This window comes from Falco rusticolus, chromosome 7 (assembly GCF_015220075.1).
Source record: "Falco rusticolus isolate bFalRus1 chromosome 7, bFalRus1.pri, whole genome shotgun sequence".
In the NCBI taxonomy this organism is placed as follows: Eukaryota; Metazoa; Chordata; class Aves; order Falconiformes; family Falconidae; genus Falco; species Falco rusticolus.
Window position 1 is genome coordinate 38,039,261 of NC_051193.1, and position 26,020 is coordinate 38,065,280.

Below are 26,020 nucleotides of genomic sequence, written 5' to 3' on the forward strand. Positions count from 1 at the left end.
CTGAGAGTTTCCTAAGCATACTGTCCCCTACGAGGAAAGAAATATGGGTAAGACGTCTCCATGTCCTTAGAGTCTGCAGAGCAGATACGGGTGCAGGGTGCTCCACAAAGACAGGGTCAGCTACTGCCATTTGAAATCATTGGGGTTCATTCCAGCCCTGTCTGCCCTTAAGCAGAAGCAGTTTATACATGCTAAATGCACCCCTCCACAGGTGCTAAAAGGAGAAGTTCTTACACTCTTCGGAAGTCAACTTTATTCCAGCAGAACTAAATAAAGCCTGAGACTGGCACAAGGCTGCTTAAGGAGTATGCAAGGAGTAAAGCGTAAGAGGGGACAAATTACACTCTGACTAAGAAATATATTCTTTCAACATTTATATAAAGGTCTCTAAAAAACCTTTTAAACAGACAAATTTGCAGGGTAGTTACCATAACTTCATTTCTTTGCCTGCTTACAAGATGTTAAAAAAAAGCTAGGTCCAAAATTAGGTCTGCTCTATGCTTAAAGAACGCATCAGCATAATTAAAGCTGAAAATCCTCTAGTGCAGATGCAGTAATATCTGAGTGTATCTACTGGCATAGCTTATTCCAGTCTAGCGGAGCAGAAGAAGCTTTCCCAGGACCATGTGCCTTGTAGCAGTCAAATATTACCTACCCAAAAGGCTTTTACTGTCTCTAAATTAAAAACAATAAATGTGGGGTTTTTTCTAATGTAGTTAAGTTGCTTGCACTTCAAATGTACAGACTAGACACCTAAATTTTAGGTCTGAGTTACATACGGTCTGAAGAATCAGTGACTTGCATTGGTTAAGTGAAGAGCTGGATCAGGCCCTTCAGCCAGGCAGCGGGGACAGGCGTCATCCCCCTGCCTCTGGGCGAGCAGGAGCTCTCTTCTGACCTTTATGATAGCTCTGCTAACCCAAAGTACATCTGACAAATCTCAAGTGAAATACCATTACCCGCTGACCCATTTAATAGTCATACGTAAATCCCTACTGAATCTCAGGCCATTCAGAGTTATTAATAAAGGCACGGGAAACTAGTTGCCCTACACTTACCTTACGTTTTTTTGGAGGGGGAAAGAGAGAATCCTAAGTACCCACCACAGCCTGTGTAAGGGCCTTGCCTTAAATGACCTATACACGGTTTTGTGTAGGGACCAGTCAGAACGGTAGCCTTGGAAGGCTGCCCCTGCAAGGGCAGTCAAACCTACAAACGAAGGCAGAGCCCACTGAGTGCCTGTCACATCAGACCAACGTCTGACAGCTTTGGTGCTGAACCGCCCCTGCAGGTCTGCTTCCACTAAAATCCTTACGAAGCTATTTATTATCTGAACCAAACATTGGGTCAGGTCCTTCGGAGAGCCAGCTGCACTTGCTGATCCTCCTCTCATTACAGAAGCAAAGGCAGACACCTCATTTAAGCAATGCCAGGCACTAAACTTGGAGCAGTAACAGGTCCTGTTGATTTCTGTACTCCAGCGCACTCCTGATGAAGTGAGGCTCACCAGCTTATGCGTGTTATGGCAGAATAGTCTCCAGTGTTTCTCATATGGTAGCAGAAACACACTTGTAGTGAATATAGAATTGCAGAAATACGGGTAACAAAGGTGCGCTTCTTGTGTGCGCAAGCCTGTACTCCAACAAGGAAGCACAAGCCTGGCTAAGCAGTGCTGCTGGTGCGGATACCACCGATGCTGGGCAGGCGGATCACAGCTCTGACAGCGTGGACTAACAGTCAGACTAGAAGACTTTGTCCAGAATGGGATAGGCATGTCCTATACTCAGCAGAGGAAGCTGAAGATACTGCCGCTACAGGGATTTCTACTGCTGCTACAAGAATCTAGGCTGAATCACCAAAACCAAAATGAAATGGGTCTCATAATTTCATTATGGACACAGGCATATAAGGACAGACACTCCTGTCCACCTTCCCTTTGATGTCAAGGAGACCACTCCTAGCGGCTAGAGAAAAGGCCATGTGTAATAATGGCACTAAGTCTGACATATGGGTAAAGGTGAAGGGCGTGACTACACCTTCACTTATTGTCCTGGTTTAGAGCAAAACGTATGCATATGAACAGCATATGATATAGGAATAGCCATACACAAAAATGGGCCAAAACTGTTACTGACAGCGCATATGATCCATCAGATGCTCCCTGGGCAATATGACTGTCACCACCAGCAGGTGATCCAGAATAGGGTAAGTTTAGGCTTTCTTAATGTGCTTGAGGAAACACACTCTCTACAAACTGCTTTTAAATATGTTTGTCTTTAACTCTGAACATTGCTTGTCTTTGAGCAAAGAATTTACCTAGACCTTCAGTTCACTTCACCTTTTAATAGTCACCACAGAATCATTAGCAATAATTATGGAAAACTCAGAATCAGCTTAAAACAGGTACAAGGAAAATGAACAGTGCTTATCGGTGAGCAAGGACTGCGCGTCCATCCAAGTTACAAACTAGAACTCTACCATAACTGATTAACTCACCTTCTCTGTGCTTCCATTTCATCTGGAGATGGCCCATTCTGGACCTGGCGCTGCGCAGCTGGACCTACAGAAACAATGAGAAAATGCTATTAGAAAAGTAAATGTGGCTGACTTTCAAAAAACAGTGCCACTCAGATTAATTGCTTCTCCATCTTACTATGAGAAAAAAAACTTCACACATTATTGTACTCTCTTTGTCTTTTTTTTTTTAGTTTCCTATTAGACAGATCATCACATGCTGTAAATTTTTAGTTCCATTAGGAGAATCCAATGGCTAAATTGATGAGCAGATTTGTCCAGAAACTTGGCATCATGGTAGCTGTAGAGTACATACTAATCTCTTGGCACCAGTGAAGACCCATAGTGTTGCAAAAGATATCCTGTGGAAGGACAGTCCATCGCACTGGGATACATTTCTAGCTTCTACAGGGTTCAGATCTAGTCTCCCTGGATTATTCTGTGCTTGCACAGCGATTCAACCACAGTGCTGACTTTGTGAGCATACATGCTAGCTAGTGCTGCTCTGATGTCGAGATGGCATCAAGAAGCTACGTGATGGAAGGTGCAAGGAGGTGCAAAATTAAATAAGCCTTTTACAAAGGTGGATTTTCTTTTTACAGTGCTGTTGGTCTTCTGCTTCTGCAGGATCCACATCAAGCTGAGCTTTCACTGGCATTCACCAACAAAACCCATTTAAGTCACATCTCTCTCGACTCTGATCATTTAATCTTTGTTCTTGGACATTTAATCAAGCACACTGACAATACATGTCATTTTTTGAAAGGAGGAATTATTCTGAAAATAAAAATAATTGTTGGTAACATAAGCTACAGTGGTCTTGCATGTGATGGAAGGAGGATTGTTCCATTGATCAACTGGAACTAAACAGACAATAGTTCTATTGAATGCAATAGCAATTTTCCTCATAAACATCACCGAGAAATAGATCAGTTATACGCAGAAAGTTATTATGTCTACCATATTTTTTTCATTATCAAATGCTAAATTTCATCATTTTAAATGTTATCCAACAAGAGCAAATCAGAATTAAACACTTGCAAACCCAAATATATCACTCACAAACCATTAAGGATATTTCTCTCCATTTTCTGTATATGTTTCTGTATCTGAAATCGAATTTAGAAAGCATGACTGTGTGAAAACGGGAAAGATGGCAGAAATGGATTGCAGTCAGAAATTCCAGAGCATTGACTGATTCTGATGTAATTTGTGCATATTTTTGAAACATGTTTAAGGACTAACGTTTGCAGAAAGGAAACACAGCACTTTCTGAAAATTGGGACTATGTACTCCAGTTTTGGGTATCCCCAAAATGGAGCCAGTGACAAGTACTGAGTCAAAAGCCCTGACATTTAAAAATATCTTAGGATTGGGTATGAAGTGAAGACAGTTAACTTCTTTAATGCCTCACAACTGACAACTTAATATTGTTTGTCACAGGCCTCTAGCAAACTATTTAGACAGAAATGCCACATTTTGTAAAGATCACAAGAAACAATGAATGGGGGTGCGTCTGAGGGTGATTATTTTGGAAACAAGCCTTGGGGAAAAACTTAGCAGGTATTTGGGAAGCACAAAGCAGAAGGCTCACATGTAAGGTATTCAATGTGTAACAAGGATGCCATGTTACTGCATGAATGCTCGTACTCTGCATCTTCACCACTGAAGTGAAAGAAGGCCAGAGTTACCCCCGAGCAGCAGTTACAGAGTGAATTTAAACTTCCGACACAGTAGGAAGACAGGTGAGGTCCCATCCCCAACCTGTGGAATTGGACCAGGGTCCCCACAGTTAGCAGTGACACCAGTTTGCTCCCTGGCTCTGGTGTGTGCAGGTAACACCCACCTTGTCCTGTACACATACATGTACCTGTGAGATACTTCAGTAAGCAGACTTCTGGGTGAAAGACTTTCAAGGCTTAAGTCAGTTACACCTCCCTCACTGGCTAACAAATTCCACCATGAAAAGCCTTAGCCATGCTCATCACTGCATATAATTTCATCACGAGAAAACTGCCCTTGTATAAAGACTCTGCGTGGGAAGAGGACTAAAAGTAAGCACCAACATGAACAAGAAAGGCAATAAATCATGTCAAAGTATATAGGAGGCTCTAACGATGCCATCTTAATCTGGTACTTTGGCATAAATTTCCTCTTGGGGCCAAATGCCTAGAAAAACGAGGCAGTGTGGCCAGTTTGACTAATACTAGACATGCAGAAGGAATCAAAGACCAGACTAGCAACACCACACAAAAAAAACCCAACTCCTTTTTCCTGTGGGCACTGTTATGAACTAGATACATAGGTTTAAAACCAAACAAATCCAACCAAACCAATTTGGAAAGAAGCTTAAGGAAATCCTTTTAAGGCAACATTACAAAACGCATCTGAAAGTTAAGATTGTTGCTTTTTATCACCCGGAGCTTTCTCAAGCTGACCTTGCATAGCAGGCAAGTAAATGAAAGATGCATATGCATCTGCAAACAAGTCCATCTCAATTTTCAACACAAAAGAGTCCTAGTTAATTCAATAAGTTTACTTACGTTTTCTGGTATGTATGCGTATGCTTGCAGGATTAAGACCGCACATGATACTAAATACACAGCTTTTGGTTGCAATACATGGTTGCAAAATGGACGCTGTCTTTAAAAATCTGCCTGTGGTACAGCAAATACCCAATATATTCCCAGGGCAGACCACAAGTCAGTTCAGACAATGCTACTGGAAATTTTTCCCCTCACTTCACAGAAGTGACTTAATTTCACTCCTTTATTCAGAGATGAGCTCCATGCATTAACAGTCCCTAATGTGTTTTTTTTTTTACATTAAGAACCCCAGCTGATCATTTCAGTTGGCAGCATTTTGTTCTTATTATTATTTGGTCATAGTGTGAAATGTCCTTAAAATGAAGTACATAAAACTCCTAATTATGTTTTGAAATTGCCAATTTCTTCATAGTTTCTATAGAAATACCCTCCTCTTTTGGCAGACAAAAACAAGAGAAAAAATATCAGAAGAAAAGAAGCTACTTCAGGCCTGACTCAGTAAACAATCGACATTCAAAAACTCTGCATAACTGGTGAAAAATTTGCAGATATTTGTATTCGCACACTAATTTAAACAGCCAGACAACTTTTCAGATGCACAGGGTACATGACTGCATGGCTCCCAATATGCCTCACTCTCTCTCCAATATCTTGAGACATGTAACAATTAGTGTTTCCCAAGTAATGACCAATTCCTCTCTTTTACAGGTTTAGATTTCTCTGATTACAGGTTTAGACCAACACACTGCAGGAAAACATCATTCATTCATTTAAATCTTTTCCAAACTTACTTTTCTTCTATTTTACTAGTGACCGGTAGTGAGACATTCAAGAAGTGAACTATCTTCACTTATACCCAATCCTAAGATATTTTTAATGTCCTCTTCTGCACATTAGTTTTGTTTAGCACAATTTTCTTCCTAAAGTGCTTTGGAAGTGAAGTACTCTAACAAAGCTGGGAGACAAAAAAAAAAGGCAGGCACAAACAGAAGAGGAGGATGAACCTGTAATAGGTAGCTTGTCCTCTCTCCTGTGTAAAACAAGAAAGGGTGGAGTAAAAGTTGGTAAGATAATGCTGAAGGAAAGCCTAGACCAGCTGCACAGGTCAGTCACAGCTTGTGGGAACAGGGATAGCTGTTCTCTGTTCCTGCAGAGGCTTGTATTGATTGGAAGTGGTTGGAAAAGAGTTTGAGGAAAGTTGCATGTGGAGCTGTCCTGGAATAACAGGGTGTTCAGGGCAGTCGCACCTTTTGCTGCCAGTGAGGTTACAGCTCTTCTTGCCACCAGTGGGGAAACACACCGGTTCTGTTTGGCACTGGTTACAGTCTTGCTTGAGTTACTCACAACCATAAGAAGTAATTCCTTCTGGCATCCTGCCTGTGGTCTTATTTAAACCAATTGTTTTTCTGTAGTGATATGAAACCTTAATTTGCAAACCCTAAAGAAAAAGGTTAGATGCAACCTGTTTTGGCAACCAAGATTTTGCCTGAGGTTGGCCAATACACTTAAGAGCCCAACCCAACTTTCAGGTCTGTTCATTGCCACAAACATCAGTTCTGCTGGATTTACCCCCGGTCCCAATCCAGACTACTCAGCAGACCCAGGCTCACCACCATCTGATGTGAAGTCTGCAAATAACTTCTATCTCTGTAATGGTGGAACCTCTTGTTTCTCTTGTCCTTGAGATTGCTTTTAGCATGCTTGGCCAAAGCTCATGCAGATACTGAAAGCAGGGATTATTTTTACACTTGGGACTGTATATGTATGCTCTGCAGCGCACATACATCAGACACCTGTTTGACTGAGGGTTTTTTAAATTCAAGTGGATTTCTACGTTTAACTACTCTCCACATTTTTAGATATTTCTCAAACCTGAGCAGAGCAGACATGAACACTAAGTGCTCTTGCTGATGGCATCCTCATTCAAACATGCTTCTCGAGTTGCCCTGTGAGCTACCCCTGACCCTGACAGCCTTTGGGAACAGTCTCACAGAGAAGAGCACTTCTCAGCACAATAACCAGGAGACACAGTTTTGCTACTGACCTGTTTGCAGCTTCACAGCTGTTGTGATCTACATTTTTAGCAACTAATTAATGCAGGAGATATGCTATGAATGTCTGTTTCCTCACTTCATTGCTTTGTAATAATTAACTGCATTTTTATATAAGCATCTTGTGATTCAGCTTGAGGCAGATTTTGGGAGCAAATGGATGTTTTCCGTGTTTGCTTTTTCTCTTCCCACTCAGCCGCCCCAGCACCCACTCTGCCTGTCCCCAGCTGTCCCTAAAGACAGCAGCAATGAGGAACTCCTGGTGCAGAGCACTGCTTCATAGCAGGTGTGACGGTTTTCATATACCGTACCACTGTGCCCTGCCACTGCTTGAACATGTCCATGTCCAAACATGTCCCACAGCCAGCCACAAAATAGGACCAGAGCTGTCACCCAAAGAAAACCCATGCTCTGGCTTCAACTCTGGCATAGCTGTGGTGGGAAGGCACGAGCAAGCAGGAACAATGCCATCATTTCTCTCCTGCTGGGGCAGCCCCAAGCAGCATTTCTTTTCCTCTTTTACTTATGCTACAACTGCAAGCACCACTGACTGCGTGCAGTCAAGAAAGTGGCAAAACCAGGCATTTCCCTGACCAACCAGGATTTTGTGCTTCTTCAACACAGAAGGTCCAATCTAACCCACTTACATATCTTTCATTCATGATATGCACTGGAAGCAGCCCCCAGGTGGGATTTCTACAACCCCCTATAGCCTCCATAGTGCTTATGGACCAGTGCAATGAAGGTGGGGGCTAAGGAAAGGGTCCAGAGTCACAGCTGAATAAGAAATATATCAGAGCCTTAAATTCTTGAGATGACTGAAAATTCTTGCTCTGCATATGAACAGAACATGATGATTTTGTGCAAAAAGAAGCACAGCAGACTATGGGAGGAAAAGAGGCGAGACAGACAGACAGCTCTCCCTCATTGCCTGATGTTTTAGCACATACTTGGATTGTGAGAGACTCAGGTTCAGGCACCAGGCCTGACCCATCAGCATTTATATCCCGGGGATGTGACCAAAACACTTGCTTATCTTGACCAGAACAAAAGAAATCATTCCAAATAACAAGTCCCTGCAAATCTTTTCTTTCCCACAGAAACATCTTTCGAGTAAATTGTTGTTTTCCAACAGAAAACAAATACAAACAGTTGTCAAAAGCATTTCTGAGCAGCCCTGGTCGCAGCGCCCCCGCTCAAGTACAGCCTGGCGCCCCCGCCCCGTGCCCAGGCAGTGGGAGGCAGCCCTGGCCGGGCTGCTGCCAGCCCCCGGCCCCAACCTGCAAACCCACGCTGAGCTCCGCTGCACACTGCCTTTTGCTGTCTTCACCATAACTGCTCCCCTTCACCCCCCCACTGCCGGGGGGATCCTTGCCCCCAGCTGTGCCACTGCCCGATCCCACCCCGGAGCACCCCACAGGCAGAACAGCCTTGCAACGTGGGGGCGAAGGCAAGTGCCAGAGCGGGGAAGTCATCACCATCTCCTCACCCCACCGCTTCACCCCGCTCACAGCCTGGCTGCCACCTTGGCTCCCTGCCCACCGCTGGGCTATCACACTGCTGCTGCAGAGCCTCTGCCAGCGCCTCAAACAGCCCCTGCCCGAGGACCTCAGCCTGCTCTTGGCCTCCTCAGTCTGTCCTGGTGGCAGCTGCCCGAGCCACGCAGCTGTGCAAGTGACACTGCGATCAAACTCATTAGTAGAGACTATTACCCTGGACAAAGCACCCATCTAATTAGCCTAGATAGAGCACATAGATAAAGCAGGGTGCCTACCGACTTCTGGGACCCAAGCTAGTGCAGCCAGAGTTGGATGACATGGCAGGTCACATAGACCTTCATCTCCATGGTGAGTCACAGGACTGGGAAGAGGGATCACCCTGCTCCCTGCGCCCCATGGCCACAGCCGGGTGCAGCCACGGGCCCCTCACGCATGCTGCCATGGTGTTTCCACGCCGGGGGTCTGGGACCATGCGCGTCCTGCCCCCTTTGACACGCAACAGCTCACATGTCGGGCATGCTGTGGGGACAGCATCTGATGGGGACGCGGGGGCTGAGACCAAGCACGGACAGGCGGACAAATGGGGCAGTTCCATCTGTGGGTCACTAGTGGCTCAGTTTGAAAAATGTTAATGACATTAGACTTTTGTTGTGCTGTTAACTATGTACTAGAGCGCCTACTGCTCCATACAGGATCCTGTTGGATGTTTGAATCACAGTAAGCAAAGCCACCCTGGCAGACAGGGAGCACACCCTGCCAAGGGAGGGTTCGGGTACAGTGCCACACACACCCAGCAAAGGGAGGGTTTGGGTGCAGTGAGACAAAGCCCGCTTTCAGGCAGCGTTTGCCTCCTTCCTATTAAACATTAATGAAACAGAAAGAGTTTCAGAGTGTTATTCACAGGCTGCATGACTCTACAGCGTTTATACCAGAGTACATTAAATACCTTCTATAATACCACGTACACATGGACCAAACTTTTCCTCAGAGAGCTGCAAAGAACTTTATCAGCCTTAATTAACCTTCACCGATGCTGTGAGGCAGAAGTGGCGTGACTCGATTGCCCTCAGACCATATCTGCACAAGTAAAATTTGTTTGCATCAATTTACCTGCAGGTGACATTTGCTACTGACACAGTTAAACCTATGCAAAAGGTCAGCTAAGGCACTCCTATTCTGATGCAGACCAAATAAGTTTTGGGTTGACCTAAGGCAGGAAGAGTGTGGTCAAATGAGCATTTCCAGCTCTGTGCCAGAAAACTTCTCCACCTCCCTCCCTTGTCCCTTGGTGACTGACAGTGTTGCAAGTCTATGGCAGCACAAGGTAAAACACATCCTCTTAAAGCCATCCCCAGCCATGTTTTACACAACCTCATTTTACCTTATACTACACTGGACAAGGAGCAGTGTGTACCAGGTACCAACTCTCAGCTGAATTGCAGAAATTCCCAACTTAGAAGTTCTTAAAAAACACCATTCCCAAGATTGCAATTGCTTTACTTTTATCTTTTACCTGTAAGATTACTTTAGTCTAACAAGAAACAGGCCCTCCTTAAGCTGAAATAAGGGTGTGAGCACAGGGGGTCTGTATGAAGTCTGTTTGTTTAAACTAAAATGTGATTTAACATTCACTGCTGAAACTTTCTGGTGTAGATAAGATTTAAGGACAGCAACAGAGCTGGAAAAACAAGCCTGGTATTTAACATGGGAGTGCCCTACCGTAGGGTTAGTTCACACCTCCTACAAGTACACATGCACAGGTGTATGCACTGTGCACAGTCTTTTTTTTTTTTTTCAGGCAAACCAAAAATGGGTCCCACACCACTGCATTGCACTGAGCAGGATGGAAAACACGAGATCCAGAGAGGAGTTACCAAATAGAAAGGCTATGCTGCAAGGCGACTAGAAAGAAATTATCTTCAATTCACCAGAAGTGCTACTGAACACGTCAACATGAAAACAGCGTGCCCTTAACTCAACTGCTAAAGCTGTTAATTCAGTTATTTTGCATAAAGTGCGATGGCAATTGTTTGATCCTGGCTGTTTATCCGTCATGGCACTGGCATACCATTTGATAATATTTCATGCTGGTGGCTTGGTTGAGCTGGAGGAGAAAAACTTATTTTTTTCATTCTGAATGCAATAAAGATGAGATGGTGCTAAAGCAGCTCCTGCAGTAAGCAACTACACTCTGACAGCAGGGATCATATTTAATATGTAAAGGACATGGCTCAAGTGCATTTATCTCAGCGTCAGTGCCTCAGCTCAGAAGCACAGCTTGGGTTACCTCTCACATAAAAGACATCACAACTAGCTTTAAAAGAAATTTAAAAATACACATAGGCGATTGTGCAAACAGGAAGCCTTCCACAATGAGGTGACTCCAGGGCTGTTGGGGTCAGCATCTCCCCCAGAACGCAGCCTGGGATAGTGGGACTGCATCCGCGTGGTTAGGGCATGCAACAGGGGTGGGATGTCCATGGGTTCAGTCTGGGACTCCCTGCATTTTATCTGGTGACTGATTAATGTAAAATATAAGAATTGCACGAGAACTGGGAATTATTTTTCTCTCAGTAGCTCAGCTCTAACAGGAAGAATAAAACCTGCACACTGATCTAGCATAGCATGAGCTTGTCCGGGTGGGGGGAGGTGGGAAATGAATGAAAGCTGCAGTTCCCCCTGGGCAGGGGAGGTGGCTGAACCTTGGTCCCTCACTTCCCAGGGAAGTGCTTCAAGCACCAGACCTTCAGGATGCCAGAAAGCGGAAGGCAATGCCTACACAGCTAACTGGATCAGGCTCCAGCCCCGCAGAGCCTGGCGAACGTCTCAGGACAGGACCAGACCCTCTGCTGCACTGGCTTTCCAAGCGAGTACGGCCGGCAAGATGAGCGCAGGAAACCTCCATGCAGGGCAGGGAGAGGTGGAACTGGAGTATCCCGGGGGGATTGTGTTTGCTGTGCTGAGCTCTGAGCAAGAAAGAACTAATTCAGCAACTGCTCAATTATGCACTAATGAAACAGAGGCAGATAAGGCAGCCACCTGCCAGGCAGCACCGAGTTGGGGTACCAGCGGCACCTCCCTCCTTTGCAGAGGCTGCTGACACAGAGGCTCTACTGCATTTAGAGAATCAGCCTTGTTTCTGCAGGCCCTTTCATGATAAGTAAACATCCTGCTTAGTTGATGATTGATGGATTTTGTTATGGGAACTGCCTGAGAAAAATGGTATGTGCATGGAAAGCTATAGGAATAGGGGGTTTGGGTGGTTTTTGGTTTTTTTTCTTGAGGAAAAGAGGGCACCACTGAATTTCTAAGGGTGTGATTCCAACATTGCTGGCTTTATAAACACACACAGGGAAGATGATGCCCCAAGATATCATCAGTGCCATACATAAAAAAAGCAATCCATAAAACTCAGGACCATAAGACTAGCTAAAAAAACCCATTAAATGAACCCCCAAAATATTAGTATTAAATAAACAAGCCCACAAGCACTTCAGTTCTTCTTTTTCCTCCTTTTCTGGCTGTTTTTTAGGATGTACATTGAGCCTACTTTCCTGCACATCCAGGTTTGAAACTTTTCAATAAAGGTTGAGATTAGCTCATAACCTTGTGCCTCCAGGCAATAATGGAGCTTTATGAAAAACACCAAATATCATCAGCCAAAGCCCAAGCAGTTGATGCTCCAGAGAAACTGAGGATGTAAATCAATACATACCATCTAAACATATGGCTTAGATTGCAAAGATATTTTGCTGAATTTGGTTTTAATGAGGATATTAATTGTTTCACTCTGGTGACAGTTAGCCAGGCACTGTCCCAACAAAGAAGGGAGCACTGGCAATGCTGGCCTCCTGCTCTGCAGCAGAAGCATCGCTGAGCTCAGACAGCACTTTCTCACCGATATCTCAAGCCCCATGCACCTATTTCATGAAGTATAAACTGAGTATCTTCATTCAGGTAAGTGTGGCCGTGTGTGTATTTGCACGAGTACCTGTATACCACATATATATGCATATACCTGTTTATACCCAGTTCACACTTAGAATTCCTTAGATCAAATAAAAAGCAGGAATCCAACCCTTTTCTGGTACAAATTGCATCTCTGAAAATCTCTGAAGCCACATGGAAAAAGAACCCAGCCACTGGCACGTACAGGGGTTTAATCAGCTGATAATTACACATTTAGCTGGTCAAACATAATCTCTAATTTCATTTAACAATAAGACTTATGACATATTAAATCAGGAAAAAATATATATAGTGTAGCTTGGTGCAGCACCCAAGACACTTAAAGCACCGCAGTCCATTTTTGGCCCAACTCCACATATTACCTTGCAGGGCAAATCTCTCAGTTTTTAAGTATCTCCTTCCTTTTTCTCTCTCCAGTGAGACAGGAAACTCTTCAGGGCTGTCTTCTCCACAATATGGAGAACAGCAGGGCCCCATACATGCATCAAAGCAACACGTATACATAGAAAACACCACATTACAAACACACAGTTTGCACCTAGTTAACGGTTAAGATCCATTTTACCAAGATGTAAACCCCAACACTGCTGTAAGACAACTAGGATGGGCACCTGCACCTGGACAGGGTGCTGGGAAGGCAGAGGACTTTTCTATGAAACATGACTAAATAGATATATATTTGGGGATTTATGAAAAAACATCATTAGAAATGGGTAGTAGACCTTGATGATAAACTTACAAGTCTAATAAAGTCAGCGGATAAACAAGAAAAAAAATCAAATACGAATCAACCTGATCCTGTTCACACACCAAAAGCCAAGCTCCGTGCTTAAGAGAAGCAAGTCCCACTAACTAGGAAGGTTATGGTAAATCCACTCACCCTTCTCAGCCAAATGGCCCAACCCTACACATCCTCATTTCCAGAAAAGCTAACAAGAATCGACAGTCACAGGCAGGCCATTATGGAGAAAAAGAATAGGCAACAATCCAGATAACTATAGCAGGTATAAAAGTCTGTTCTAGTTCCTATTTATTTTTTAAAACCAATATCTATCCCATGAGTACAGATGCTATTCATTAACAATAAAGACAGAAGAGATCCAACATGCTGATTCAGAAGTCACTGTCCCATATTCTCACTGTAATGACTTCTGATTTAACAGCCCCGACTAATGCTGGCATCATCTGAGCCTAATGGGTCGTTTCTTTCAAATACTACCTCAGCATCCTACTGCCCACCTGCCACAACTAAAAGCAAGCAAAAGACAAACAATCCACCAATGAGTTACAACTGCAAGCGATTTCCCAGCACAACCAGATGGTAGCAGAGAACATTTCCATGCAAAAATGCCCTGGTCCAAACATCCCTTCCCCCTTCCTGAGACGGCTCCTGTTGGAGCATGGCATGCAAGGGATGGGGAGTGCAAGGCAGCGGAGAGGTTTCCATCACCTACAAGACATTCGGCACAGGATGATGCAGTCACAGTGGCAGAGGCAGAAGCAGTGCCAAATCCATTCCCTGCTGACCATAGTATGGCAGCAGCCTCCTCAGCACACTCCTTTCTGCACCTTCCTCATACCCAGCACTTACCAACCACCCCGCTGCAGACCAGGTTTCACCAGGTGTAATCTATCCACTGCTGCAGCAGCAAAGTGGGCCTGGCCACTTAAATATTTAATTGGACCCTCTTCCTTGCCTATCACAACACTTTGAGGTGTCTGAAGCCAGGCTTTGTTGTCTGGACTTTCACATAACACCGTGAAAGTCAGAAAGAAATGGCATTTTCTACCTCTTGCCCCAATCAAGCCACCATACGTTTGCCTAAGTGTGAATAAGCAGAAAGTTATCTTGTACTGGGGAAAAAATGACTGCCGTTGGATGTGCAGGGTCAAGTTCACTGGTGGTGTAACTGCGAAAGTCAAAAGGGGTTACGCCAGCGATGAATGCTGAGGAAAAGTCTTAAAATATAAGTATGAACATGCTGGATTCAGAAATAAATAGGTATGATTTAAAATCCCCATCTATAGGTTTTCAGTTCTTTTCATCATCCCATCGTTCCAGATCTCTTCTGATCCCAACACTTTTCTCCCTTTCTACTGAACCTTAAAAGTGGGACTTGCATCTTATAAATGAGTGTTTGGACCCTGAAAATGAGAGTTTGGACCATAAAGATAAGGCTTTCAACCCTAGAATCAGAGCTTTGGACTCTAAAAGAAGCTTTGAGCCCCAGAAGTGTGGTTTGGACCATAAAAATGATAGTTCAGACACTCAAGGTGTGGCTCGGGCCCCAAAAATGTATATTTGAACTCTAAAAATGGACTTTACAAACTAAAACTGAGCCTTTGGACCATAAAAAACAGGCTTTGGAGCCCAAAATGAGCTTAGGAAGCCAGAATTATTACTTCGGAAAGGAAAAATGAGTCTTTGGACACTATAAATGTTGCTTTGGACCCTAAAATAAGGCTTTCTGCACAAAAAATGAAGGTTTAGGCTCTAGAAATGAAACTATGGGACCTAACACCACCACCACCACCACCACCCCCCCCCGGGATAATAAAGACAGTTTTGGACCCTAAAAATGAGGCTTTGGGCACTAAAAATGGTAAGTGAAATGCTAAAAATGACACTTCGGACCCTGAACAGGATAGGAAACTATCGGTTCCCCTATGGATCCCAGGAATAAACCTTTTTTTAAAGAAGTACGTGTTTACAATGAGGGTGGCCAGACACTAGAACAGGTTTCCCAGAGAGGTTGTAAATTCTCTCTCGCTAGCAACATTCAAGGTCAGGTTGGACGGGGCTCTGGGCAACCTGGTCTATTTGAAGATGTCCCTGCTCATCGCAGGTGGGTTGGACTAGATGACCTTTAAAGCTCCCTTCCAACCAAGCCATTCTGTGACTCAGTATTTGTCTACTAATCACTTTTGTCTTCTATATATATAAGTATGACAGGTCTTGCAGAGGCAATCTAGTTGAAGTTAATGGAAAGTTTGTATGAGAAGGCTCTACAGAATATTTATTCCCTGTCATCTTTGCCTTTTCTTTAGTTCTTTGATCTGTTTCTTTCCCTTCTCCTTGCCTTTGCATTATTCTGCCTACTGGGGACTTCACACAGCCCAGTCCCATACTCCTCAAGCAAATTCATAGCTGGTTTAGGGGATGTATCTCCATAGCTTCACACCATAGCATGACACTACTCTGACTTAGATCAGTTAATGTTTTGACCAATTGAACTCAGAAGGCAAATCTTTTATCTAATATCTAATTAAGGCTCTTCCTATGGTTAGAGCAAGGGAAAGCCCAGGTGGAGGCACGTTGATAACTACCTTGCAATATATCAGAGCCATTCCTATCCTTCTCAAAAAACACATCTTCAGCATAACTGAGTAGTTGCTCACTCTCTGTACCTGCCTCCTACAACATACTCAGAGCGTTTGAGTGATATGCAGATATTCTAATAGCAAAGCTGCTTATCGTATGCTTTCTAATGCTTGTTGCTATGAATCATTTATGTCCCATTTTAATTCTACAATATTGGTACCTCTCAGGTATGCTCCACTATCAGATGCAGCAAAATAGGTATTAGCTAATTAATATTTGAGATGGCAAAAACTCTGTTAATAGCAAACTATCTTTTTCTCTATGGCATACAGATGGTTTAAATTCTACCCGCATATATGCTCATTGTTTTCTGCTTGCTGGCTTATAAAGCCATTAGAGGGACATCAGCAAACAGGAACATTACATTCAAACCTGAGTGTAAATTCAGGGACCCATAGCCATAAATGCCAGCAGTCTTTTGTAATTACTTTCTGAGGGTTTAAGAAATCCAGAAATACATTTAAATGAATAAAATTGTCATTAAAGTGACAAAATTGTAGACTGGGCTTTATCATCACGACTCCAGTTTCTCTAGAGAAAAAGGTATGATCAAACCATTGCATTCTCAGTTTCAAGGACACTCTAAAATCCTTTTTGTTCTCCTGTGCTTTCCTCCTGTACCTCACAATGAAGGGAAGCATCTGGCAGGTGTAAACTATCAGCTCTGATCTCTGAAGCATTGACTTATCCTGCACCACTGTTGGAACGACTTGCTCTTTCAAAAGAGAAGAGTACTACACAAATGTCGGCAATTAAAAACAACATACCAACCTAATCAGAGAATCTGTAAACCAAAATATGTACAACTTCATTCTGCCCTAAGAATGCATCTAACTCCTTCAATGACTTATTTGGCCAAGACTCCCTGTTACCCCCTATTTTCTTTATTATGGTCTTATACACTTATCTCTTACACACTAAGATTGTGGTGTCTAAGGGGTTAAATATGCTCACGACTAATAAAAAGCTGAAAACCATCCTTGGAGGCCAAACAGCATCTCAGCAAATCTCAGACTGATCTAACAGAGATTAACAAATTCCTGCAGATCCTTCTGCAGACTTACCACCTGCACAGAAAATGCCCTGCCAGTGAAGTCTGCCCTGCAGCCAGGAAAACGAGTGAGGGGGTATGCTTACTTTTCCCTCCACCTAACTCTAAAATTAATGTAACATTTTAAAATAGCTAATTCAAACACAAAGTGGGGCACCAGAGCCAGTGCCACTGTGTGACTAAACGGCACAGCATGGCTTTAGATGATCGGCAAGGAGAGAACATATGACTGGGAATAGGTTCCCTCAGGGACTCCACCATCACCTTTGACTCCGAAATGAAAACTGGGATCCACAATCACATCAGCAAGAAAGCGACCCCTCGTAAGTGGAAAATAGCAGCACGGTCCATGGAAAAATGATTAAAGAACTTGAGAAAGCAGCTGCTTCAGGAGTATGACATGAGCCACCACCCTTGCTTTGGACAAACAAAGTTACCACTTGCTGGATACTTTCAGTGTTGGTCTAAATTTGGGAAAAAAAAATAATTCAGGTGTGGCCAAAAATGTTGTGACCAAATGTTTTTATTACACCTCTATTGGGATTCCTAAACTGTGGCACATGTGCCATCAGCTGTATGCAAGTCACTTAAAAGTGATACTCTGCCACGCAGCACGTGCTACTGAGCATAAACCGCCCCCAAGAAACCTCACAATTTCTTACTATCATTTGATTCTTGCCTTCATAAAGGTTACAGGCCAGCTTGCCTGCCACAGGACAGCTGATTCCTGAATGAGCAGCACTTACAGACGTTGTGCATCTAAAAAGATTTTAAGTAACTTAATTGATCATCTTTTACTCCTGTATAAAAACCAACCTTGACCCTATTTTGAGCATGAACCAACACCAGCTGGCTAGAAGGCAAACATTCCCTCAACTAACTGCTCCTGTAATCCTTCCAACAGGAAATCAGTTGTGCAAATTGCATTTTGACAAATCTAAATCACCACGGAGTCTATAACAACACTCTTGATGGCCAGTACTTACCTGGTGGAGCAGTCTTCTGAGAGGAGATGTGCTAGAAAAATACTTCTTTTTTTAAACAGAAGTTGGATAACTGAAATTCCACAATTGACAGCAGGAAAAATAAAGGGCAGCTTTGATCCTGCAAGTGGTAGCAGGCAGGCAGGCAGCTCTCCTACAAGAAGCCTTTTGCAGGAAGACTGTAATTACCTGTTTGAGCACCTACTGATGGTATCTGGAGACCGTGCACACAGGAGCCAATATGCAGCTGATACAACTTGTGTCATTCTACCTTCTGGACATTTTGCCCTTAATTGAAAAGGTTCCTTTGCTTTTTTTATTCCTAATATCTATTAGCCATGCTTGGGGAGGCATTTAACAGCACATTAGACAGCTAAGAACTCAGAGGCTGTGCCAAAAACTGAAATAACACTATGAAGTGAACTGAGTTCTTGGTTTCATGATTTTAGTAGTGTCTTTATCCACTGGCACTCTGAGAAGGCCTGTCCTCTGAAGAGCTCTGGAGAACACTTAAGAAGGCAAACAATGAACTTTTAACTTCCTTAGCTGGGCAAAGTATACTAAAAAAGCCATTGTCATGCTGTTGCTCAGATCACTGTAGTTCTGAAGATGGAAAACGGTTTCTTTTATTGAAGATCAGTGTCAGATGCTTTGTTCTACCTGTAAAAGATGCTTACAGTGAACTAGGCTTAACTTTTTACATTGAGAGCTCTGCTCTCAACCTTCATTTCTGTCATTGTTTCCAAAGGACTCTTGGGTACTGTGCTAAGGAGAGCTGAAGAGTTTCCCACCTGTACATGATGTTTGTGGGATGGCTGTTAGTCTACAGACACCACATTCATAAACCCTAGCAATCTGGTTGGAGCAAAATTGTATGGAGCAGATTTATAACTTGGGAGAAGGCACCCTGCTTATCTCCACATTTTGTCTCTCTGGAGCTGCTCCCTGCACAGAGACCTTGGCAGAGCCCATACTAAGCTGGGACTCCAAGCTGATGAATCCTTTCCCAAATTTCAGTGTCTGCAGTACTGGCACAAGGGAGTAAGACCAACCTAGGAACACGGTGTGTATCCTTAATTTCTTACACGGACAGCCCAGATTCAGGTGCCTGAACAAAGCTTTGCCCATGGAAGTGAGAAGACCCACTTGGCACAGAGCCTATTTCAGAACCGGACCCTCATATATATATTTCCAGTTACAAACAATTTTAAATAAGATGAAAGACTGAAAGTTTCTGCCAAGAAATAAGGAGTAAGAAGCATTCCAGGCAGATGCGAGTCTCACACACCTAGACCAGAAAACCCCTGCCAACTCAAGTAAAGATTACAGCTACCAGAAATTTATGCATTGGGGCATCTTGTACTGATGCCATTCTCTAATAATACGCTGTGATTAAATCATGCCAGTGTTTGTGGTACTAAATTAAACTATTTTTAAAATACATGCTTGCACTTTATATATTTTTTCTTTGCAGAGTACTGCTGGGGGAAAATAGCTGTATGGAAAGATGAAGGTCGGCAAGTCATTTCTGATGACAGTTGCCCCACTTGCAAGTTATTTACACTGCTGCCTGTCAGTAGCCTATAGTATGGTAGCAATTACATAGTCACTAGTATACAATATATTGCATTCAAAATAGTCTTCTACAAAAAATTCCAATTCATTTAACTGATGGGAAATTTTGAATTCTATGCTGCACTGCTATTAAGATAATTTGGTATAAAGGAAGTGCTGGCATGGACTTGATACCTCTCAGAGGGCTCAACTTTAATTAATTTAAACTGTCAAACTGATTATGATTCACTTGAAAATATTCAGAAAGTGCATTCTGTTCCCTGAAAGTAAGAACAGGCATTTTGGGGGAGACTGTGATGTACATTTCATATGACGCAGAAAGCCCGAGAACCCAGAAAAAGCCCCAAATTCCTGTAAAGTCTAGCAAGCACAGTGCAAAAGTACTACAGCTTTGCAAACTTCTGGTTGCATCACCAGTCGCCTAAAACCTCCTCAGTTATCAGTGCCAATCTGAATGAGAGAAGAATTCTCCCTGGTGGTATGTGTCTGTGCTGATTACAGAAGCCTGGGTGAGGCTCCACGCCAGACTTTCAGTCCTGTAAATATAGGGGTGAGTCTAATCCTAAGAGACTAAGCCATAAACTCTACCAAAATACCCATAGATTCAGGGAGGGTTTAGACAATGGAATCTCACTCTGCATCTTGGCTCACCATTCTGCCCGCTGCTGGTGACTCACAGCTGGGTGTGCCAGTGAGCCTTGTGGGGGGCACGGCGTGCAAAGGCTCCGTGTGGTGAGTAATAAATACCTGTTTGGCTCGGTCTTACCATCCACAATGGGACCTCTTCTGCTAAATGGAACAGGCTTCCCCCCTCCCTGTTCATCCTCTGGAATGAGGAGCAGAGTTCTATTAATCACTGAGCTTGGGTGACCAATTTTCGGTCCTATTATTTGTCTCTCCTTACTGAAAGGAGGCTGACGAGGTAAGTGGTTGTGAGACAACTGTGACACAAGGCACGTATCTTCCCTCCCAGAACAGGGAAAAAGGAACTTCCCAGAATGAGAGTCAAAAATAGCTGGTTTGCCTTAAAGGGCCATATTCACTTTGCAACATGGAAAACAAATCTTAGCTGCCACCTCTAATATGACAGGCATCTTTAGCAGCCTGCTCTCTGTCAAAATACCAACTGCCCTGCTTTTTTTCTCTTTAATCTTTTACCATTTCAAATTGCAGATGCTTTTCACCACATTACGAGACACTTGGGAGGAGAGAGGGCAGATATAGCCTTCTAAACTACATTAAAACCAGCCTGATTCATGCCAAAAAGACTCTTCAAGGTTATTTCTCGAAATCTGTTGCAGCCCTGCCTTTCTTCCCACATCTCTTACACCAGCGCTGTTTCAGCTCCCCAGCATCCTCCTTTAGCCCCGCTCTGTGCCTGCCCACCCAGGCAGCGTGCAGGCTGGCCACATCCTGCCCAGTGCTGAGGTGACTGGGCAGTCTGGTTTGGAAACAGCATATCAGCATCAGCAAGGCAGGCGCCTCAGCTCGGTGCTCTCAAAGGCAAGGTATATCCTTTCAGACACAGTATTTTGTCAGTGATGGTAATGAGCCAGTTGGGAAAACTTAACTGGGGAATGGTAGATTCACATGCAGTTATTAAATCAAGACTGTGGCTTTCTAAAGCATGCCTTTCTAGCGCTAACAGGGCATTATGTACCTGGTAAAGAATTTGTGGGCAGAACACCGTATGTTTGAACACAGAGGTTAGAGTAAATAGCTTTAGTGATCTCTGCTGACTCTAAAAATCTAGGAATCTAGCATCGTTGGTTATCACTTTCTTTACACCACATATCTACTTGACTGTTCCAGGAATCCATTAAAGCTTAAAAGCCTGCCAAGCTGAGAAAATTACCATGATATTTCCAGCTGCTTTCCCCAGAATTTTACATTAATCCCTCCCCTGTCCCCGAGCAAGCCTTGCCACTTTTCTTCCAAGCAGCTTGACAAGGAGCATGGTTGGGCTGCTCCTCTACAACTCCTTATGGGATCCCCCCTCCCCAGGTGTCCCCTCTCAGGTACTGCTGAGCCACTGATGGAATTGGGATGCTTTTCTTTACACTCCTTGACACTGGTATAAGCATTTCTTTGCAAATCTGGAAGCCAGCACCACAATTCACATTGAAGAAGCAGCTGACACGACAAAGCAGAGCCTAGCAGGCCTACAAACAGCTTGCAGATTTAAGTGATAGCCTAAATAAGAACTACTTCGAATGTCATTCATAACAAAGCTGAAAACCTAGCAAAGTCCTGCACTTTTCTTGCATGCAGGGGACAGTGCTTGCTATCTGGCTGCCAAGGAGGGACCTGGTTGAACGACGGCTCCCCACTCCCAGCACAAACCCACCCGAGCAGCCAAGAAATGTGAGCAATTCTGCATCGTGCTGATGAAGTTCTTAATCTACATGTCACCCAAGCTGAACTGCAAAGCACGGCTGCCTGCCCTAGTTATCAAATGACCTGAAATTCAGCACGATCATCTGCCATAACAGCTGGTTCACTGATGATGAGAGAAACTCCTGCCTGGCTGCTGAACCAGAGCCAGAGCCGGGAGCCCAGGGACCCAGCACGCACGCCCTCCAACACCGAGATGCTGCTCCCATCCCCCTGCAGGACTCAGCTCCAAAACGTCTTGTGTTCCTTGAATTCTGCACGTTGACTCCTTCCTCTATGTATTTATTTTTCATCTGTATCATTAAAAAGAGATTTCAGAGAACTGGCACTTCAAAGGAGGTAAAAGTAATGAAACATCTTTCCCTAGGAATTAAAGTGAAGGTGAGGCTGGATCCTGTCAGTTTTCTTTCTTTCTAGCTAGGGCACTACGTAAATAATAAACAGCACTAACAAGTTTACTTCTTTTTACAGTAGCAACCTATATAGGAACACAGCATGAAACACTAAAATGATTGTATGAGTAAGAGTTAAGTGCTCAACACAGGCAAAGTTAGGGAGCTAAATAACTTTGACAGATATTAAGAATTCTTTTTTAGGAATGACTCATGTTCAAACACAGTGATACTTTCTGAATTGGCTTTGATGCACAAAATCATATTTTTCTATTCCACTGACAAACAAATATAATCACATATGAGTAATTTTTACAGTTTCATTACTGTGGAAGGTAATATTAGTGATATTTATTACTCCTTAATAATGAAATAAGCAGAAATAAATGTTTGGTCTATATCTTATAATAGTTGCTTTTGCACTTCTTCCCCAAATAGGAATGCAGAGTGAAAGCTGAACATACTATATTATTGAAGATCAGCCTCTTAGCTGGAACTCAGTGCTACTCCTTTGAATCCAATGGACATAATTTTCTGCTGAATTGTATCTAGACTATGATGTTTTCTGTGCTGATGTGTTCTCTTGGGTAAATCCCATTTCCCTATTCCCTAGCTGCAGTGAGAAATGAGGGCTGCTTATGTTCTTAATGTGATGTGCCTCAGCTTCACATTGCTAACGTTGCGCCTAAGCAGCACCTGTCCTTTGATATTCACATACATAGCTGGTTGTAGCTGTTGCTACAGAGTCCATATGTGCATAACAAAGACCAAAATTTGGGCTGAGAATATGCCTTGTTCTCTGTGTTTACTTCAAGGTAGGCTTCAGAATCCTTTCTTTAGCAAAAAGAACATACTGGAAGTGAGAATATAATTGTGAATATTTGATTAGGGACACACAAAATAATCTGAAATTGTATGGTACCAAGCCTTTAACTAAAGTATGCATGAACAAGCAACGTAACTGATGTTAAGTATATGCTTGTATTTTGCTTGTTCTGCAGTCTTGCCTACACATCAACACGAATTAAACAAATTGAAATCCCATACTGAGCAGCATCACATCTAATTGTAGTGCCAAATGTTTCCCTAATGAATTTCAGTTTTCATTTTTTCTCCTACAAATAGTGTTATCATACTACTGTATGAGAGCAGATTATTACCATATATAGGTAATTTATATTAAACCAGTTATTTTGGCTAATTTATGAGAAAAACTATGAAAAGAAACATTTTTATCCATATTAATAAATCTTTTACTTGTGGGCTACTGTCAATGATGCCTTGGTTTTATTTTCAGTTGCTGTTTGCTAGGTGATGACAAACACATGCATGGAGTTACTCCCTGCCTGGACAGATCATAATCTAATCAAGTAAGTCTTGATCTTTTAATAAGGGGATTCCTATCTGTGAGGCAGGGACACAGTCCAGCCATGCTCCCATCACCCGGGATCTCCCACCAGCCAGACAGGGAGGAAGGCTGCCAAGCCCTGAGCCTTGCAGTGTCCTGAGCCTCGATCTGCAAGGCTGACACATATACAAAATATGCTGAGGATGGCTCAGTGAAACCCAAAGAACAGGAGTCTTCCCACTGAAGGTGGCTGTGCTGCTTTTGCAGCCACAGGAAAATTCTTGTCTCTATCTCTATCCTTGTTTTCATCTCATGGAAGAAGACAATGGTGAAGACATCTGACTTCATAGACATGTGCTTGCCAGATTTGGGATAATATGCTGAAGTGGTAGGTAAAGACCCAGTTCTGCAAAGTGCCGAGCTCTGCATAAAAGGATCGAGCACCCCATCACTCCTGACATTACGAGGAGTCAAGAGCACGTTCCTGAGATGCACTGAAGTCAGCACTTTGCAGACTTCCTCGCCATTCATCTTAATCCTACCCGGAATTGTTCTGATACCTGGAGGATGTGGCACAAAAGCCTTTTCTCAAGCTTCTCTTTCATTCATTAGCTATGCTGGAGCAGAAGCAGGAGCACTGGTACTGGACAATCTAAAGTGTCCTGAAGGTTTATATTACTTTTGCACCTTCTTGGGGCATTTGTTAGATCCTTCTTTTCAAGGCTAAAGTCAGATCAGTTTAATTTTGTCTTATGATCTTTTTAAAAAAGGTGCTTTTTTGGCTGGTAATAAAATTAAATTTTTCACAAAGCTTTCTGCAACAAAATTGTATTCAGTCTCTATATGCAACACAATCTAAAAGTGTTGCTCTATGAACCACAGACAGGCTATTTGGGAAATGCCAGATGAGGTATTTGACTTTCAGCTCTAATGCAATGGACAGCTAATTAAATGCTTTGCTAATAATAGTATGTTGAGGAGATAAGCTTAATTACTTGTTGAATTTCAGTGGAGTTTTGCAGACATGTCTGCATATTCCTGAGAGCTAAACCAAATTTTGTTTAACAATACAATTTGCTCCTATTTCAATTTCACTAGCTTAGATGTATCATTAATGAACATAAAATGTGACTGATGGAAAGAAATAAAGGAATTTGGCATTTCTTAGATAAAACTGCATTACTACATAAAAAATAACTGTCAAGTCAATACAACAACAGCACTTATCACATGAAACCCTCAAGGGACATAAATTGAAATCCTTCTACTGACTTAAGGAGAAACTAGAAAACACCTAAGGTTGCTGTCATTAAAATATTATGTCTGCATTTTGCATGTGATCCACGATCCCCACAACACTGTGAAGTTCATTACTTTCAACACATAATTATCAAAACCTTGCCAGTGAGCAGGGAAACTAGAAGGCTCTTTGCTTCCTGGTTTCTTCGGGAAATACGCAGTTTTCCCAGTGCCGCAGCAGTTCTTACATCAAGACACCAGAGTTTTTACCCTTCACACTCCCTACTCAGAAAGCACAGCTGTAATTTGAAGCTAGAGTACACAGCCTAAATTAAATAAATACTTGTTCACGGTGCAATAATGCCATTTGTTTCATCTCCTTAGGGCATGCCTACCCAACACGGCAGGGCCACGCCGAGGTGGCACAGCAGCCCAGTCGAGCTACCTAGGTGCAGGATAAGGACACTACCCCACCAGCTATGCTTTGATTCCCATGCTGACTTCTGCACTGAGCCAGGGAGATGCTGATTCTCCCCCTGTTTTAAAAGATGGAGCACAATGCAGAAACATTCATGGTTTGCTGTTCTGACCCTAGGAAGATATTTTAAACTCTGGCCTGGATGAAGGGCAGCTGAAAGGCAGTATAACTCCTCTGTGTCTAAGTGGCCTTGGGTCAACTCTGCACCTGTAACACTAGCAATACAAAAGAACCATTGACATAGTGCCATGATCCAGTGGAGGGTGACAAAGCTGGCTGGGGCTGCAAATGGCACATGAGGAGGGGCCAGAGGAGTTGTCTTGTTCAGCTCAGAGATGGAAAGGCTGAGGAGCAATCTCACTGCTGGTGCCAATACCCAGCTTGTTCATGATGGGAAAGACATAGCCCTGGAACAAGCGCATGGCCATGTGGAGAAGTCTCCACCCTCAGTGATGCTCAAAACTCGACAAGGCCCGGAGCAACCTGATCAAATTTTGAATTTAGCCTGCTTTAAGCAGGTGCCTGGACTAGATGATCTCCAGAAAGAACTCAGGCTGAAGACACTGGGGAAATCAAAGAACTAAGTATCACTAGTCTCC

General features: G+C 43.2%; 1 protein-coding gene across 3 annotated transcripts in view; it reads right to left on the reverse strand.

The window, feature by feature from the left end:
* EVL (Enah/Vasp-like) overlaps positions 1–26,020 on the reverse strand; it is a 131,917-nt gene that overhangs the window by 17,952 nt on the left and 87,945 nt on the right. For all 3 annotated transcript variants that reach the window (XM_037394065.1, XM_037394062.1, XM_037394063.1), the window contains exon 4: positions 2,497–2,560. In XM_037394065.1, coding sequence (XP_037249962.1) covers positions 2,497–2,560 — 64 coding nt within the window. The remainder of the gene's footprint in view (positions 1–2,496; positions 2,561–26,020) is intronic.